General features: G+C 39.4%; 1 protein-coding gene across 1 annotated transcript in view; it reads left to right on the top strand.

Annotated features, from left to right (window-relative positions):
* The window catches only part of ATXN10 (ataxin 10), a 91,729-nt gene that overhangs the window by 30,437 nt on the left and 42,190 nt on the right, over positions 1–19,102 (top strand). The window contains exons 6-9 of the mRNA XM_041398599.1: positions 6,138–6,218; positions 13,036–13,201; positions 16,817–16,925; positions 18,640–18,809. Of these exons, the coding sequence (XP_041254533.1) occupies positions 6,138–6,218; positions 13,036–13,201; positions 16,817–16,925; positions 18,640–18,809 (526 nt within the window). The remainder of the gene's footprint in view (positions 1–6,137; positions 6,219–13,035; positions 13,202–16,816; positions 16,926–18,639; positions 18,810–19,102) is intronic.

The following is a 19,102-nucleotide window of genomic DNA, read 5'->3' as shown; positions in this document are numbered from 1 at the left end:
ACACCTTCCACTATCCCAGGTTGGTCCAAGCTCTGTCCAGGCTGGCCTTGGACACTTCCATGGATGCGCAGCCACAGCTTCCCTGGACAACCTGTGCCAGGGCCTCCCCACCCTCATAGGAGGAATTTCTTCCCTATATCTAATCTAAACATACTCTCTGTCAGTTTATATCCATTCCCCCTTGTCTGTCACTACAGTTCCTGATGAAAAGTCCCTCTCCAGCTTCCCTGCAACCCTTTCAGATAGTGGAAAGTTCTGTGAGGTCTCCACACAACCTTCCCTTGTCCAGGCTGAACAGCCCCAACTCTGTCATTTTGTCTTGCTAAGAGAAGTACTTCAGTCCCTTTATCAACTTCATGGCCTCCTCTGGACTTGCTCCAACAGTTTGAATGTGTTAATGTTTAAATATCTTAAACACATAAGCAAACTTGCTCCATAAGCTGATTCTTGTTCTGGTGCTGCTTGCTTTCAACAGCCTCTTCCTACCAAAGGATGCTGTCAGGAAATTGGACACATCCATCCTTTAGGAAACAAAGCTGGAATATAACTGACTATAATAAGTGATATATATAACTGTTCAATAACTGATACGTGTTTTCTACTCTGTTTCTGTGTGAATACTACCAAGACCTGAAGAGCCCTCTGTTACAAACTCCCATGCAGTTCCAAAGAAATGCTCTGTCTTATTTTTTTTTTTCAATAATAACTTTTCCTAAACACAAGCAAGGGAGCCTTTGGCTCTGAAAGATTGTGGAGCCTTACAAAAGATGTTTCTCTGTGTTACCACATACATCTGCATTCACTCCCTCTTGGGTTTGTGTTAATCAGTAGCAAAGTATGTCACACAGTGTAGAAGGTACAGTATTTAGAAGAGAAACCAACAGAGAATGCCACATGAGATCTATTTTAGAATGCGAACCTGGAAAAATATGTGTTTTTTAAAGATAATTAGGAAAAAGTAGTAAAAAAATACATTGTAATTTATCCTAACCAAGATCAATGTGTGTTCTAAAAGCTGTTTATTTTAGAAATACCTTGGTGGCTTCATTAGAGTATAGCTTGTGTCATCAGTTTTTCCAAGTGTGTGCATAGGGCAGTTCAGCCAATATGGATAGGAAAAACAGGTTGTATTTTTGATTCCTGAAGAGCAAAGTACAAAAATCCTCCATTTTAAAATAAGAGGCATAATGTCCTTTTTGGCTTTCAGAAAACTGATATTAGGAGTGTGGTCAGCTGTTTGGCATGGAAGTAAGTTTTGCTGAACATCCACTTTCTCTTTTTGAAACCACAACTCAATGATTACTGTAAAGATTAGGATGTGGGGCTACTCCTCCCCAATTTTTTGCCTCTGGGTTTTTTGTCCTGGCTTATGGAAATATGTGTGGACAGAAACTGGTACTCCTGTGGCAAGGAGTCTTGCCTATGGGCACAGATTTAAAGGCAAGGATAGAACTCTTCAGTACTGCTCTTTTTGCTTAATTGGGGTGTGGGTGTGTGTGTGTGGGGGGGGGCGAGGTGAAGTAACTTTTTTTTTTTCATTGGGCTGGCAACTCAGTTTCTTCTGTCGGACAGTTTGGGATGTCCTCCACCCCCTTCTTCTGTTCTCTAGAAAGTAATTATTTTTTAATTCCAGGAAAGTTGAAGTTAACATTGCAGGTTCCAAGTTGAGCTGTGGTTTTAAATAGTACTGACACTTGGAAAAGTTTCCTTAATTTTAGAGATCTGAATAACTTCTACTTTCTATTTGCAGTAGCAGTGAATTGGCACAGATTTCCTCAGTCTTTCAAAGCTCAGCCTCATACATTTAATTATCTTGTCACCTCTTTCTTCATGTGTATATTGTGGAGAGGGGGGAGCAGGAAGTGCTATTAGCCATTGCTAATCATCTTCCATTTATTTCTTGGTAGCTCTTCAGAAAAAAATTATTTCACTTTTACATATAAGTTAGATTTAATCTGTTTAGTGCCTTTCTGATGTAGCTGTCAAATTCAGTGGGAGTGTCTTCTGAATCAGAGAAAGACTGCACATAATTTGAATTTGTTCAAATCAAAAAGATCTCAGAGTTTACTTGGTGGGGGCTATCATGGCTATTAGGGAGGATGCTTTCATTGGAGGAATGCCTTTGGAAGATGGAAGGACTGTTGTGCTTGGTTCAGCAAAGGAGAGGAGTATTGTGATGTTTGATACTAGGACCAAGCCTTCCATATGAGAATGTGTTTCTTTTTTCTCCTTCTGAGAGAGAAGTGCTGGTGTGGGAATAGGGTGAATTAGCTTTTTTTGTAGTGATTTTATGGCAGCTCAGTTCCATTTGTTATTGAATAGCTTTATAATTGTAATTGTTTATTTAAATGGTTTTGGTAGTGTTCTTCTATTCTTGTGCAAGGATGAAACATGTTTCTTCTAAAATGTGCTCTGATTCCAAGTAATTCCTCATGAGGCATATTGCTTTTTTAGCATCTAAAAAGGATGAGAGATAAGATGAGAGTTTGAAGGTTGACTGAAAATAGCTGAACTTTCTTCTTTACTTTTCTTCAAAATGTGGATGATTTATTACATTTGTTTGTTAAATTACAGTAAAAAGATAGCTATTTAGTTCTTACTGAATGTTTTGGATAGAGTGGCATTATTGTAGGGCGATGAAAAATGCTTTTGGTTTTGAGATTGAAAAAGGAGGCTGCTGATCAAGTAGAGAATTGCCATGTCTTGTTCTTTCTACTTGGAAAACATGTGGTGCTGTCTTCCTCTTTTTCTGAGACTGAGGAAATTGCTCCCTAAATTTGCTAATGGGATAAAATCAACTTAATATGGAGCATGACATTTGATGATAAAGTTGATTGCTTACTCCCAGCTTTGATTGGAGCAAGCTTAGTGGCCATCTGGAATATACCAAGTGCAAATGTAGCTCATACCACTTTGTCTTGGCTGCTTTGGAACTTCAGTTTGGTACAATACAGCCCTTGTGCTGTTGTAAAGTCTTTGAACATCTCCTCCTGTATTTATCTACTATGGAAGCACTTGATTTTTTTAGGATTTTAGCCAAACAGTTTTTAAAGAGTCGAGAAGGTTGGCATATTTAACACTATTCATTTCTTACTGTGTTACGCTTGCATAACAGCTTTAATTGTCATGATTTCCTTCAGTAAATTACAGTGGTCTTCAGTTTATTCCAGTGGTTCTGCTGTTGGCCCCCAAAGAGAGTTTAAATCTCCTACCAAAGCCTTTTGTGTGCATTTGAAATGCCATGTTCAGTCAGTAACCCAAAACTGAATATCTTTTTATATTTCAGAATTGTAGATGATCTTACTTTTCCTCTTCTTTTCCCGTGCCACAAATGAAAAACAGGAGTGCTGAGAGGACTAAAGATAGTACATTGAATTTGCTGCATCCTTGCTTAGCTACCTCCAAAATTGCTAGGCATGGTGAAGGAGTTGGAATGCTTACTCCACTGTTAATTCTTCTGTTATCTCTTGGTGATGATGCTCATGCTCTGTTCTTCATGGCACAGTAGTGCACAAAGTGAATAAGCTAAAAAATATTTTTTCACTTAAATACAGAAGCAGATACTTCATAGAATCACATACTGGTTTGGGTTGGAATGGGCCTTAAAGCTCATCTCCTTCTACTCCCTGTCATGAGCAGGGACAACTTCCATTATCCCAGGTTGCTCCAAGCCCTGTCCAGCCTGGCATTGGACACTTCCAGGGTTGGTGCAGCCAGAGCTTTTTGTTTTTAGAGGTGTTGCATCACATCATGAAACCAGAAGGTAAGAATCAGAATTTTTTGTCTTAAAATATTCCAAGCTCCTCAAGCAGTAGAGGTCTGGTCCACAGAATGTGCAAAATGCATGTGAGGAAATACAGGAGCACTGACCCAAGGAACACATTCCCACCTTCCACTTTGCAATAGTAATCAAGAACATGACCCTAGTAGCAGCAGATCTTTTTCTGTGATAATTATTGATCACTTTTTAATTATAAGACAAGTAGACAAGGTTTCCTCAATGTAGTCTTAAACATGAAAATTAAGCTTTAAATTAAATAGCCCCAGTTGCAAAATAGAAAAATCAGGCTTCAGGCTATCTCCTCAAATGCACTTTTTACTCTACTGCATTGTCAGCTGAAATTTGTACATTCTTAGGCCAAGTTCTGTTCTGCACAGCACTGATCTGTGCTATTTTCTTCTGCAGCTCCACACAAAAGTTTGTGGTTCTGCTTAAATCCATGGAAAAAGAAGTTGGTTGCGACGATTCCGAAGGTTTAACTGTGGATGACTGTGAGATGTTAGGAACTAACAGGAACTGTGGAAGAGTTGCCCTTGACTGCCCTGCTGATGGCTCAACTTGGGTGCTACAGCTGAGTGTGCAGCTCAGTTGGATCCATTCATGCTGCTGACTTTGAGTCTTCATGTTTTTTGAAATTTGTATTGAAAAACTCTTGGGTCAACGCTACGCTCCTCAGCATGCCAATTTTAAGTTGATGATTCCTTACACCTCTGCATATTTTTTTAATGAATGAATGTGCAAATATCAGTAAAAAGAAGTGCAGTAGAAAATAGTTTTTCTTCCTCCTCTTAAAAATGTTACGTTTTCAGTAACTGAATCCGATGCTGGCTAAGTCCACAGTTAGGATTAGAAATATAATAGCTATTAATCTTTTGGACCTCTTATTCTTCTGTTTGCCCAGTTGGCATTGAGTATTTGTCCAACAAATACTTTGTTGCAGCTGGAAGGCTTCGTTGTGATCTTCTTATTAGCTTTGTAATAGATTATGGCTATGCAAAATAAAGGCTGTCAGCAAAGGGAAAACTAGGGAGAAGGTGGAGGGAGTATTGAAAAAGTTTGATTTTAATATTATTTTAGCTGTTCTTTCTCTGTAACTTCATCAGCTCAGAGGATGCTCTGAGACTTCACTTGTAATTATTGTAGCTTAGACAAGCTGCTTTAAAAATGCATCATCTAGTTTTAGTGTACCTATGCACCATAAATATCACTGCTAGTGCTCCTGGGGATGTGATTTGAAGAGCTAAATACTTTTACCTACTTTAGTTTTTTTTTCGCATAACTGGGATTATGAATCTGGATTGAAATTAAATTAGTGTCACCTGCTGTGGACTGCTGTGGATGGTGCTTGGGAGAGCAAACAGTGAAAATACTGGCATTAGCACAAGGCCAAGGCTGACCATATTTTCCAGAGAAAGTATTAAGAAGAAAGAATGAGCCATTGCCAGTTTTGGATAGATTGTTGTTTAAAGAGACTCTTTTTTGAGGAAGAGACTCCTTTTTTTGGTATCACAGATCCCTTGCAACATTTTGGTGAAGAGAAAGAGGGAACCAGTGGCTGTTTTGTCAACTTTTAGTCATTTGTTGGTCTTTTTGTATTCCAGACAGAATACGGTGTGAGAAAGGGAAGGTGGTGATAATTTATTACAGAATATCCTTCACTGGATTTTGACTGGCAAGATCCTTGTGTCAAAGTTGGGGGTGTCTTGTGCAGGGCCAGGAATTGAACTTGAGGATCTTTGTGGGTCCCTTCCAGAATATGAGATTCCAGGATTATATATCTACCTGCCTTGTAAAGCAAGGATTTAGAATTGGTTCTCAGCTTAGGTCTCTATTACACAAGGAGAGTATGTTTTTGAAGTTGAGAAAAGTACTTTGCTGCTTGCATCTGACAAAGAAGATCCTATTTGCTTTGATGCTTTGTTCAATTGCCTTTTTTAAAGAAAAATCAATATATTATTTGGGCACTTTTTTGACTGTTTGGGCTTACAGACAGTGTTGTGATGAATAGAATAATAATTTTCAAGTACTTTGTCTTTTTGCTTAGATGCATAAACCATTGGATGAGTGTTTCATTGTTTCAATTGTGGTGTATATAGCTGGACTAAGACTCCAGCCAGCTTTCTTTCAAGCATGTGAATAAAAGTGTGCTGAACTGCTGAGAAATGGTCCTTGCTATGCTAGGGGAAAAACTACAGAACAACATGCAATTATTTTGTGCCAATTTGTATCTATTAGTGAGTAGGACCAAAAGCACAACACACATTAATCTGCAACTAAAACTAACCAGCAGCATTTGGAGTAAATGTGGATACTGCTTTTATAGCTCCAATAAGACTTTCTTTTTCTTTTCCCTTAGGTTCCTGATTGTTACAGAACATTTGCTGAAATGTCCAGAGCTGGTAAAAGCCCTCTATGCCAAACTGAGCAATCAAGAAAGGTAACCCCAAAACCAATGCGGCTTTTAGTATTTAGCATTCCATATAGAGTATCCTGTTCACATGATTGAAAAACTGTGTGGTTTCATAGTTGGCACAAAATCTCTAAATACATGTTTCTATGTCAGTAATGGTTTTAAATTGGTTGGTTAACATTACAGCTTAGCCACAACTGGCAGTGATTTATGTAGGGTTGCAGAATCCAGGTTGGCGCCATTACTCGGTAAAGAAATTCTTCACACACAAAGAAGGACAGGATTTCATGCCTGGGTCTTGATTTCATAAGAGCACCACGCCCTGCAGAGTTTTACAGCCCGATTAGAAATGTCCTCAGCTCTTCATGCTTCTGTTGTTATGTCCAGAAATTAAGAGGAAGCCTTTAAGAAGGATGGAAGTGTGTCTCATACTGGTTAGCAGAACCTACAAAACATAGATGAGCAGATGCCTGTGATTACTTAGTCTTTAATGTTTCCACTGTTGAAAAGCTTCAACAAACCTTCACATTGAAAAAGCATTGTTAGCTTCCTTCAAGTGTTTGAGTAAATGTGTGCTGAATTGATGGGAAATGGCCACTGCTATAATGGAAAAATGCTCATTGCTTTAATAGAGAATTGAGGGAGATTAAAAAAAATGTTTTATTAAGACAATCAAATTTCGGAAACACTGCTAGAATTCTGCAGCTCCTCTAACTGCTTCAAGATTTTGTGGTTTCATTTATGTGTTTAATGTGCCTATGTTGTTCTGCATCCACCCAGGGAAGCTGCAAGTTCCTCTCTAGTTTTTGCAGGTGAAAGACGAATGAAAGGTGTGAATGAAACAGTGCTTTTGTGTTTTTTTCTGTGTTTTGTGTTGTTTCCAGTGTTACCACAGGTCAGGATTCAGGTACTGATTGGAGATAAGAAAACTGAAAGGATATCAGACAAAGAAAGAATGTGCAATAGGTTTGAACCATAAATAAAATACCATTGCTGTATGGGGATGGGATGGGAATGGTAAGGAGGGAAATACTGTTTTCCTCCATAATTCAGGATAACCAAGTGGGAACAAATCTGAGCTGTGTGCTTAATGTACTGGGAGGTAGGTGCTGTGCAATTGTTTTAAGTGAATGAGCTAGATTGAATTCTTTTGGGGAATATCATGAATGGCATGTTTTCATAATGCCGTGTGGGCTGGGTTCAGTTGTACTTGAAAGTAGATGTAACCAGTTTCTAGAAAGGTCTCAGCATAGTACAGATGGTCATCAGATTCCTCACCTCAAAGGCTTTTGGTGTAGGCATAACAGAGATGATCACAGGGGATCACAAGTTACAGCATATCTGCTGAATTTATTATTAATCCCAAGAGTTCTGCCAGTCAACTCCATTAAGTTTTTCAAAGACATAATCACAGTACAGTGTGTTATGAATTGGACCCTGCTTAATTTCCTGACAAACATATGGAAGTGCTGTAAAATAATCTTTTTGCATCTGAGCTATAGAAAAATACCCTGCCTTGGCATCTTCTTAGTGTATTTAAGAATGCATTCTTTTCACACTATTTGCACTATTTAAAGTATTTCCTCTTGCATCTGAGCTATAGAAAAATACCCTGCCTTGGCATCTTCTTAGGTAGTGTTAGTGTATTTAAGAATGCATTGTTTTGAGATACATGAGGAGACAAATCCAATTCAGATAAAAACATTTTGACTGTCATCAACTGGAGAAAAAAGTAGCCATAAACCCCAAAGCATTGGGAATTCATTGTTTCAAAACAAGATGAGGAGTCTTCACCACAAGCATTGTCATGTTGGGTGTCCAGTGAGGCTGACCAAGTCCTATAAATGAAGAATGGTATTGAGGTGTCTGGGGAAGGCAGCTGGAGCTCGTGAATATGTGGTAGCACTCAGTTACAGTATCCTCTGTCATGCACATTAAATACAGGTAGTTCAAATGTATTTGCTGAAATGAAATTAGCTGTGCTGAGGGAGTTTGTGAGTATGCCCATCAGTGGTGACTCCCAAAGCTTGCAGTTGTCTGGGATGCCCAGAGTGTAAGTGGCTATGCAACTGCAATTATTTGCACTATTCACAGTATTTGCACTATTTAAAGTATTCCCTGCTGTTGAAATCCAGTGCACTTGTGTTGCAGTGGCCATGGTGCCTCCTTCAAAGCAGTTCTTGTACAAGTGGATTAGCAATTTGAATTTTCAGTTAAAATAAAATTCCTGACTTCTGGAGAATTTTCACTTTCATTTCCTAACAAATTTAATGTGTTGCATGTCTAAGTGTGCAAATGGCCTGAAATAAATCCTGTGTTAGTGTGATGAGGTTTTTAGAGTATTCTGGCCTGGAGAAGTGCATTGATTTGTGACAGTGTCTGCTGGTTCTCTGAAAGGGATTACTGTAGAAGAATATGGCCATTGAGGTAGAAGAATGTAGATTCTTGAATTCTTTGCCAGATTTGAGATTTTCTTGCATGTGTGTGCAGGTATTTGGCAGAAGTATTTAGAAAAAGCCTGGTTTGAGTTCATCCAAGTTAGCCTTGAGCATGGACACACTAAGTTCACGCCTTGCTTGTCTTAATTATAAAATCTTCAAAAATGAGCACATCTGTTGTTGTCCCTTCCAAGAAGGGGTTTTGCTTTAGTTAGCAGCATGAAAAAGTGCAGCTGAGCACTTTCTTGTGTTTTTAAGATGCTCAAGTACTTGTATCTCTACGTTTGGTTTTAGTGCTGCCAGGTGAAGTATCCTGAGTGAAGGATGCAGCCATTGATGGAATTGCCTGCCAGGAGCTGGGCACTCAGCTCCTGTAAGCAGCACCACTTCTTGCTAATGCTCAGCTACAGGGCTGCCACTGTCAGTGCTTGGAATGGTTTTGTTCCTGGCAGTGCTCACAGACATAGAGTAGCGAAGGTAGCACTGAACTACAGTTGCTCACAAATTTACCAGTTTTCATTTAGTATGATGCTTGCAAGTATCATTTGGAGATGAAAGAAGTGAAAGTTTTTAGCAAGGGCCTGATTTGTTTCCTGGAACCATTGCTGTCAGGGAAGTGTTTCAGGAAGGAGAAGCCTAAGTCACAGAGGAAGAATGTCCCAAGTGTCTGTCCCTTGCTGAGAGGTTATAAACAAAGCACATTTGATGCAAACATTGTTTGATGCTGAGAAAATCAAGAGAATTTTAAACTGCTAATTTTAGGCTTAGTGGGGTAGCATTTTATTGTGTAGTAATGAACTTCCAGGTTTAAATTGCATTTGAATTATGTTGTTTACAGGAAACAGCAGTTTGTTTTACTGATGACTGCAGATACCTTATAGTGGCTGTTCTAAGTTTATGCCAATTTAGTCAGCTTCAGGAAGAACTGGTTTAAATTTGGCTAGGGGGAAAAACAAACTGCAAGAGATTCACAAAAAGTCTCCCTCAGTAGTGCCTGAAGAAGAGGAAGAAGACATGGCATGATTATTTCCAAACAGAAGTATAATAGTAAATATAATGCACAAAACCAGATTTGAGATACTGAACTGAGTATTGCAGAAAGTCAGCTGGCACTGGCAATTGTCATATTTGTTGTATTTAGCTGCAGGCAAACAAGTAGGAGGAAATGCTGTCATTTGAGTCAGTGGAGGTTAAGAAATGGGGAAATTGCATTTTCTGGAAGAACTAACTTGGAAAAATTAGGGTGAATCTTGAAAGAAAACTTGAGAGAAACAGTAGAAAAAAGGAATGTAAGGGAACTTGTACCAGAACAAAGCACTGCACTCTCAGGAAATTACTGGCTGAATGGCAAGACTTGCTTGAAATTCAGGGAAAGATGGGCATGTCCTGAATAACTGTGCCTGGAAGAAAACTCAGGAAAATGGTTTGACTTGAATACTTAAAGAGACCAGAAAACTTGAAAAGAAATTATATTCAGGAAGTCATTTAAAGAAGGACTGCAGTTGTTGAAAAAGGCATCCATTCATATTGCAAGAGGAAGAGTAGTGCAAAAACATTTCCCTATTTGCATCCATTTAATCTATTGCATGGGGTTTATGGGAGTGTGGTCTTATAAAAGGATTGCCTGTCATTTTAAACATTTATTATTTGGGTTATAGGTGCAAGAAGCACTGACTAGAATCAGAGTTCATCCAAGTTAGCCTTAAGCATGGACACACTAAGTTCATGGCTTGCTTGTCTTAATTATAAAATCTTCAAAAATGAGCACATCTGTTGTTGTGCAGAAGATGGATAAGATAAGCAGAAGATAGTATTTGTTTTGGGTTTGCATGGCCTGGTTTTGGTAGCAGGGGGATTACAGAGGTGGCTTCTGTGAGAAGCTGCTGGAAGCTTCCTCCATGTCTGGCAGAGCCAATCCCTGGCAGCTCCAAAGATGGACATGCCACTGGTCAAGGCTGGGACAATTAGAAGTGGTGGTAAAGCCTCTGTGATAACATATTTAAGAAGAAAGAAAAAAAAAAAAAGAAGTTTTTGCTCAGTTGTAATTGCAAGAGAAGAGCGGAGTGAGAATATGTGAGACAAACAGCTCTGCAGACACCAAGGTCAGTGAAGAAGGAAGGGAGGAGGTGTTCCAGGCACTGGAGCTGGGATTCCTCTGCAGCCCATGGGCACAGAGCATGGTGAGGCAGCTGTGCCCCTGCAGCCCATGGAGATCCATGGGGGATGCAGAGATCCACCTGCAGCCTGTGGAGAAGACCCGTGCCAGAGCAGGGGGATGCCTGAGAGGTGGCTGTGACCCTGTGGGAGGCTTGTGAAAGGAGGAGCCCACACTGGAGCAGACTGTACCCATGGCAGGGTGACCCACTGCAGCAGTTTGAAGGGGACTTTCACCCATAGGAGGGATTCACACTGCTGCAGTTGGATGGGGCCTGTTGCCCATGGGATGGACTCATGCTGGAGAGGTTCATGGAGAACTGTCTCCTGTGGGAGGGACCCCATGGTGCAGCAGGGGAACAACTCCTTTCCCTGAGTAGCAGGAGAAACAGTAGGTGATGAACTGAGCATAACCCCCATTGCCTGTCTTCCTTCACCACTTGGGTAGGAGATAGAGTTGGGAAGCAGAGGAGTGGGAGGAACATGTTTTTAAGGTTTTATTTTACTTCTCATTATTCTGCTCTGATTTTATTAGCAGTAAATTTAAGTTATATCTCTAATTTTGAGCCCATTTTGCCCATGACAGTATTTGATGAGTGATCTCTCATGGCCCTTATCTAAACCCATGAACCCTTTGTGAAGTTTTCTCTGTCCAGCTAACGTGGGGAGGAGAGGGCAGGGAAGTGAGAGAGTGGCTTTGGTAGGTGCCTGGCATCTGGTCAGGGTCAACCCACTGAACTACTGGAATAATTGCTTTGTTCATCAAGTCTGTATTCTCAGCCTGTGTTCTTAGCTGAGCATATGCTTGAAAGATTCTAGACTTGGTGAAAACCGACATGTCAAGTCTAGCCCTGTGTCAGGGGTAATGACAGATCTATGGGCTTGGGTTTCGTATGGGATGCCAAATGGGAAAGCCTTTGGTCAGTGTGGGGTGTTGGGGAGCTGGACTGTGCTTGTTTGGAGATGGGCAGGGTTACCTGGCTGTAACCTGCAGGACAAACAGACAGTGAGCAGAGCCCCTGAGAGAGGCTGCTCCAGCCTCCTGCCCGGAGTCTGCCCTTTGCCAAGCGTGCCAGCAGCACTTCTGTGCTGCTGTGTTGAAAATGCTTTTTGTCCTCCTGCAGATAATAGTTTAATGCAACTGTATTAATGACACTGAGAATTGAGTTTAGCAAGGACTAAGTAGCTGTTTTGTGATTAATAGAGATGGATTCTTGGAGGTTAATAAAGCAGTGACCGAGCTTTTTCCACAGAAAAAGACATTTCTCTTCCTCTTCTGACAACCTGCTTGGTAAATTTAAAAGAAAAAGCATTTGAGCTATTCCACATGTTTAAATTCGGTTGTTCCATCTGAATTTCAAATATTTCACTGGAAGAAAATCCTGAGCTGGCTTTTGAATTCATTCAATAAACAGTGCTCTCACAGTTTGAGGGAATAGCAGTGAGACTTCACCAGTCCCTGTGTGCTGGACTGGAGCAGGGACCGCAGGAGGGCCATGTCCAAGTCCTACTTCCACAAAATGCTTCTAGTTTGCCTTGACAACATGAAAGGACATTGGAAATAAAATAACATTAAAGCTGTTAAAATTCCAACCCAAGTAGATTTCATACAGCAGCTTCATTATGTATCTCGTTACTTGCCAGCTTCATACATTGAATATCTCTGACTGGTACATGAGTGATTAACTTGGATTTGATTTGCTTAGTCCATCTAGTAACAATTATAAAATGACTGTAAAGAACAGAGTGTGCATATCAATTTTTATTTTCCCTGTTTGGCCTCAGAATTGGTTTGGGATTGTGGCGGAGAGTTAGTGCAGGGCTGTGAGCAAGGCAAGGGCTGTGAAAACCTGTGTTTTTCAAACAGAAACTGTCAAATAGTTTGTGCTTATTTTGCTATGCTTAACAGCTTGTAAGAGGTGGTTTGCTTGAAATTTTAGATATAGGGAATATGCAATCTCAGTAATGTTGTGTTAGCACATAAGAAAATATAAATTGAAATAGACTTGAGAAAAGTATTAACTGTCTGGCCGGATTGTATTAATTGAATGATGAATTAAATTAATTCTGTACAGAAAAAAACCTCAGCAGACAGAAACTGATTGCCAGTATTCATGAGGCTTGTTAATTTTTAAAAATCCTCTCTGTTACTAGCATGACAATTGTTTTTATCATTTTTTGCTACTGCTTATTCTACTGATAATTGTATGGGGCTCAGTGAATCTGACTAAAAAATTATTTTCTATCTGCAGAGTTACTTTGTTAGAGCTGATGATGGTGAAAGTAAGTGACAAGAACTCAGTTAGCAGTGAAGAAATGAGTGTGTTTGTGAGACATGCTGAGTTCCTTGCAGACTGCTTTCAAGAGAAATGTGGAGCTGTGCTCAAGTTAACTGCTGCAGCAGATGCAGAAGATGAGGTATGACTGATAACCATTTAAGTACTAGAATTTGATGTGATAAATCCTCATTGCCACTGTTGCCCAGGGGGACACACATAACAGTGTCTTTTCTAGTTTACCTTGGGAAAGCAGTGGCAGAGCACACAGTAGAGTCTGTAGATCAGCAGCCAACTTTTGCTTTTAATTTGAGGATGGCAAAGGATATGGTACATTAAAATAAGTCTACCCCATTGTTAAATATTTCAAAATCTAAAAAATGTTCAAGTTGTCACATATTTGGATATTTTATTATCTTACCAAGGATCACTTCTATAATTTATTTCAATTGTCAGTTGTGATTAACTCAAATTTAGAAGGGCATGTAGTGACAGGACAAGGGGGAATGGCTTCACACTGACAGAGAGTAAAGATAGATTAGAAGTTAGGAAGAAATTCTTGCCTGTGAGGGTGGTCAGGCCCTGGCACAGGGTGCCCAGAGAAGCTGTGGCTGCCCCTGGATCCCTGGCAGTTTCCAAGGCCAGGCTGGACAGGGCTTGGAACAACCTGGGACAGTGGAAGGTGTCCCTGCCCAAGGCAGGGGGGGGCGAGTTTGATCCCTGTATGGACCATTCATCTAAGAGTTGGACTTGATGATCCTTGTGGCTGCCTTTCAGTTCAGAATATTTTGTGATTCTATGATGACCCTCTGATTCAAATATGAACCAAAACAAAAATATTTATTCTGTTCGTAGATGGGAAGCAGTAGTATACATGGAGTCAGAATAATTATGTTGTTAATACAAAACTAATATGCAATAGTTTCACTTAAAAAACTCTAGAGAAAAGGCATCATAAATAATTTATTAGCAAAGTTAAAAAAAACATTTATCTTAAATTCTTTTGTATGATAATGTTAAAAAATTGTTAGACTTGCTTTTGGTTTTTTTTGTTTAAATAGGCACAATAATTTTAAAAGTAGGTTTGAGGCGTGTTGTGAAAAAATACCATAAATTGCTTTATGGGGAGGTGGTAGTTGGATGTGTTAAAAAAACCAAAACACAAACCAATAAGCACACAATCTCTTCTTATCTGTCCAAGAAACACAGCCTCCCCCACTGCCCCGGCTGTTTAGTCTAAATTATGTAAGATAACTTAATTGACTACTTCTGGAAAAAGTACTAACTTGGCAGTGAGAGGACATACATTGAGACAATTCCATCTTTTTTCCCCTGCCTTCATTTTTTGCTTTTTTTTATCCTTTGTGGTTACTTTCCAAACAACTTTCTGTGGTTTCAGTTCATGGAAAAAAACTGTTTGTTTGCACACACCAGAAGGAGTGTGCAGAAGTCTCTGTCCAACCAGAAGGTGCTGGGACAGCAGTATTGTGAATATTACTGCATCACTTGCCCTGCTTGACACTGACTTCTTATTCTTCTCTCACATAAACAAGAGGTGTAAGTTGAGTATCACTGTTTGGTAGGAAAATGAGGCTTATTGAATGAACAGAAAATATAAATCCTAATAGATGAATAAATGGAGGGCAATATGTGTGCATGTATACCTGTGTACACATTGTTCACAACATATGCTTGCCATGGGAAAAGAGAAATGCCAGTCTAAATTCATAAAACTGTTTTTTTCTTGCAAGACATTATAAAGAATTGCACCAGTTTCTCCTCATTTGTATAAGTATTTTTAGGGTTTTTTGTAGCAGTTGTATTTAACGGCAAAAAATGTGGTTGTACATGTAGAGTCTGTCATTAAAAATGCTTCAGGCAGCATCTGTGATACTCAGCTTGGCTTTGCCTGGCCTTTGCTGTGGCCCACAAGCCAAGTGCCTTGCCCAGGCCTTGTCTGTAGTAGTAAGCTGCCTCAGACTCCAGAACTCTGAGGCTGCATTTGAAAACTTTTGGGAACAGTCCTTGGACTGGCCCTACTCCCAGAATGTTGTCTGGGTGTCCCATCCACTGTTTAATTTGTTATGTGTAGACACTGCTTTGTTTTCTTAAGGAACATCAGGTCTTGTAGCTTGCATCTTAAACCCATGAGAGGCTAATCATATGCTTTTGCAGTGCTTAAACCAATGTTTAAAATAGCTTTTCCATTTGAAGCCTGACTTGAGCATCAGTTTGCTTGCACTAACTTTCAGTCATACTTGCAAAATAAAACCCTTCCCTGGACTTAGTTCATCTCTTTATAAGGAACAGGTTTTCTGCATCTTTCTCTAAATATGTTTATTTTAAAAAGTCTTCAGGTATTTCCTGATTTACTTTTCAGATTACATCCGTATCAAGATGTCTGTCAGAGTTCAAACTATTTTGGGTTTTGAAATTCAAAAAGAAGTATTTTCCTTTACTGCCTTTCTTTTGTACAGGTGAAGGACAAAAAAAAAAACCAATTTGGAAAATCAGCAGCAGGGAAGGAGCACTTTTTTGAACCTAGCAAATTTCAGATATACATTAAAATTTGGGAGTTCTTTTATGGTTTTTAAATAATCTGTTCCTCTTAAAAGTTGTGAAAAGCTGGTTACTGTCTCTGAAATGCAGTTGGGGTATTATTACTTTGTAACAGGACAATGGCTGATGTATTTAGAGTCTGTCTTTGTGCTGATGAAAGCAGATTATTTAATAATTTAGGGCAAGACTTGCACTTGCCTACACCTGTATGGGTCAAAAAATGAAAATACAGCTTTAATGCTTGGACCCTATAGCAATTCAGTGTTTTCAAGGAGCAACAAATGATTGTAATTGTACTGCTTAATTACTGAACACTATTGTTGATGATTTGAATAATATTATACATATATTATAATATTTGAATAATATTACACTATTGGTAAGTAAACCTTATTTTTTCCTGGACCAGACAAGGCAGTAATAGTTGCTGTGACCAATGTCTGAGCCTTTTCATGGCTACTTGCAGTTTATGTAACAGTCCTGGAGTGGGATCATCTTGCAGTCACAGCCTGGCTTTTGAGCAATATGTGGTGTCCCAAATTCTGTCATGTGCTCTTAAGGTATTTTCTGTAAGTGCTGGATTGTCATTATAAGCAGGACCAACATATTCTGTGAGAAAAAATAGTTCTCTGGCTGAACAAATAATATGCAAATGAAATTGTGTCTCATACCTAACCAAAATGCTGCATCTCTGATGGCAATCCTATTTACCCAAGAATAATGTAAATTCTCACAGCCAAAGTTTGTTTGACCACACAACTTTACAGAATTCCTGTGGATAACAAATTGGTGTCTTGCAGGCGGTGTTTGTGTCTTTAAAGTGGAACACTCAGACTGAATAAACTCAAAGAAAACATTTATACAGAAATAATTTTCTCAGCTAGTAATTTTCTGTATTTCTGCTTTTGGAAGCTACTGTGTTTTTGTTAAAATTTTATCCTTACGGCTCTGTTTTGGTTCCCCCATGATTTTTCAGGCAGATATAACACTAACTGTAGAAAAGAAATTATTGCAATCTAATACGTTATTGTTATTTTAGAAAGTTTCCCTAATTTTGTATAAATTTATTCTTGGCAGTATGTAAGACCTGCACAGAACCTGAGGAGCTGAGAGTTCCTGTCCCCTGTTTTCATTTCTGGGTTTATGCTTTTATGATAACCTTCATAAGCCATTTTCAGAAATGCAGCTTTCATTCCAGGAAGCACTGGTGACAATTCGTCTTCTCGACGTGCTTTGTGAAATGACCTCAAACAACAGCCAGCTGGAACATCTGCAGGCATTCCCTGGTTTGCTGGAAACAGCTGTAGGTGAGTGAACAGCCACAAGGCTTAACTGTTGGTGCTCAGTGAATGAAAACATGTTTTTCATAACTGGTGGTCATTCTAATTCTGACCTTTGAGTGAGAAGGTGGAGTTAATCTGCATTTTCAAATATTTGATTTGTTCCTGGAAATTTTCTGCTTCTCCATTTTCTCTGCTGACCTCTGTTGCCCAGCAGAGCCTTGATTCAACTATCAGCAATGTTCTTTTCTTACTGAAAGTGTTGCAAGGGACAGCTGCTTCCTACGTTCTTCTACTGGCTGAATGTGTAGAAGAGTTTCATCAAGAAGTAGAAAAAGGACTTTCCCTCCATTTCTGTTCCCTTGTGTTTCCCAAATTTCTGAAATTTAAGTGCAGTTTGAAAGTTATTAACCAAATTCAGTGACTTTTAAAGGTCAGCTTTAAAGAAGCTAAGAAACAGAAGGGAAGGACTGTACACAAAGAAAATTAAGCCAAGATATTCCAGAGATGCTCAAGGGAGGAAGGAGGGGTGATACATAACATGACCTGTGCTTTTTTACATCTTAGCACTTTGAGACTGAGCTATGCTGCCATTTTGTGAGAAAATTGTAAAAGCTTGTGTATTTTTGAGATAAATAGATAAAAAGTAAAAAATAAAAAGGTTGAAACAGCTGTTAGTGGTGACTCTTTTGAAATGTTTGGAGGGTTCTTATTGTAAAAAAGCCCAAAAAAGCAAATAAAAAACCAAATAAAGAAAATACCTCCAGCAACAACAAAAGAAAAGAAAAAGCAACCAAACCTCTATTTTTGATGATGGGTTCTTAGCTTTATGGCTTACAGTAAGATGACTAACAACAGGATTTATTTTGTGCATTGTATGTGTTGGGGAAACTTCAAGTTGATTAGGGAGATGGAGCAGCTCTACTGTGAGGAGAGGCTGAGACAGTTTGGATTGTTGAGCCTGGAGAAGAGAAGCTTCAGGGAGACCTAATTGTGGCCTTCCAGTACCTGGAGGGAGCCTACAGGAAAGAGGGAGGGTTGCTGTTGACAAGGGCTTTTGTGACAGAACCAGGGGAATGGCTTCAAACTGCTAGAGATTGTCAGGGTGGTCAGACCCTGGCACAGGGTGCCCAGAGAAGCTGTGGCTGCCCCATCCCTGGAAGGCCAGACTGGATGGGGCTCTGAGCAGCCTGGGATAGTGGAAGGTGTCCCTGACCATGGCAGATGAGGGAAGATGATCTTTAAAGTCCTTTCTAACCCAGACTCTTCTGTAGTTCTGTGTACTTGAAATTTCTCATCATGCTACAGTGCCAGGAACAGGCCGAAGAAGAGAGGAAAAAGTGATTCTGTGGTTAGTATGTATTGCTATGACAAATTCGAACTACAGGAAATTTTCTAAAAGTCTTGGTTTTAACAATATATGTATGGTGCCAGAATTCTCCACAGCCTACAAATTCTGGCTCTTGAGGTGGAGATCGATAGCAGCAGCCTTCAGCCTTCATGTGTGAACTATGTAAGGGTGTAAAAAGTGCTCAAAAATGCCTTCTGACATTGGGCTGGTCTTTTATGGTTGGTTGTATTAGCCCAAATCACACAATGAGGTAAACTTTCAAAGTTCTTTGACATGATGTTGAATATCAGAAATTATGTTGCTTAGCATTGAACTCCACAATTAATAATAAAGCTCTGTGCCAAGTGAGACTGATTTTCTCATGGTAATGTATTAAAATGTTTTCTCTAGATACCCTGAGATTAACTCACCTTGCTGGGAAACAGGCTGTAAATATTTTCACTGCCACACATGCTGTGACAGGGCAGGAGGAAATTTCACATCCAGCCGTTGGTTTCAAGTCTCATCTCATTCGTTTGATTGGAAATCTGTGTTACAAGAATAAGGAAAACCAAGACAAGGTGAGCTTGTACATTTTTCTGGCAGAACTCTGATGTGTGAACAGATGCCTGACTATAAGATAACTGAAATATACATATTGTTGGTCTAGAAATTGATTTGTAAATTGTAGAATTGATTGTGTAAAGGAGGTTTTTTTTTTTTGGTGCCTATGAATTACTATCACAATTATGCTGACTTGTTAATAATAATGTAACGTTTGCCTGCCTACCTTTTGTTTCAGCCCTGTGGAATGCAAGCCAATGTCCAATTCTTTGTGATTTTCACTTTTGCACTTTCTTTGAAAAGTCTCAAA

The sequence above is a fragment of the Onychostruthus taczanowskii genome, unplaced genomic scaffold (assembly GCF_017590055.1).
Source record: "Onychostruthus taczanowskii isolate IOZ18803 unplaced genomic scaffold, ASM1759005v1 scaffold15, whole genome shotgun sequence".
Classification (NCBI taxonomy): domain Eukaryota; kingdom Metazoa; phylum Chordata; class Aves; order Passeriformes; family Passeridae; genus Onychostruthus; species Onychostruthus taczanowskii.
Note: the sequence above shows the minus strand (reverse complement) of the source record. Positions and strands in the feature narration are given on the sequence as shown.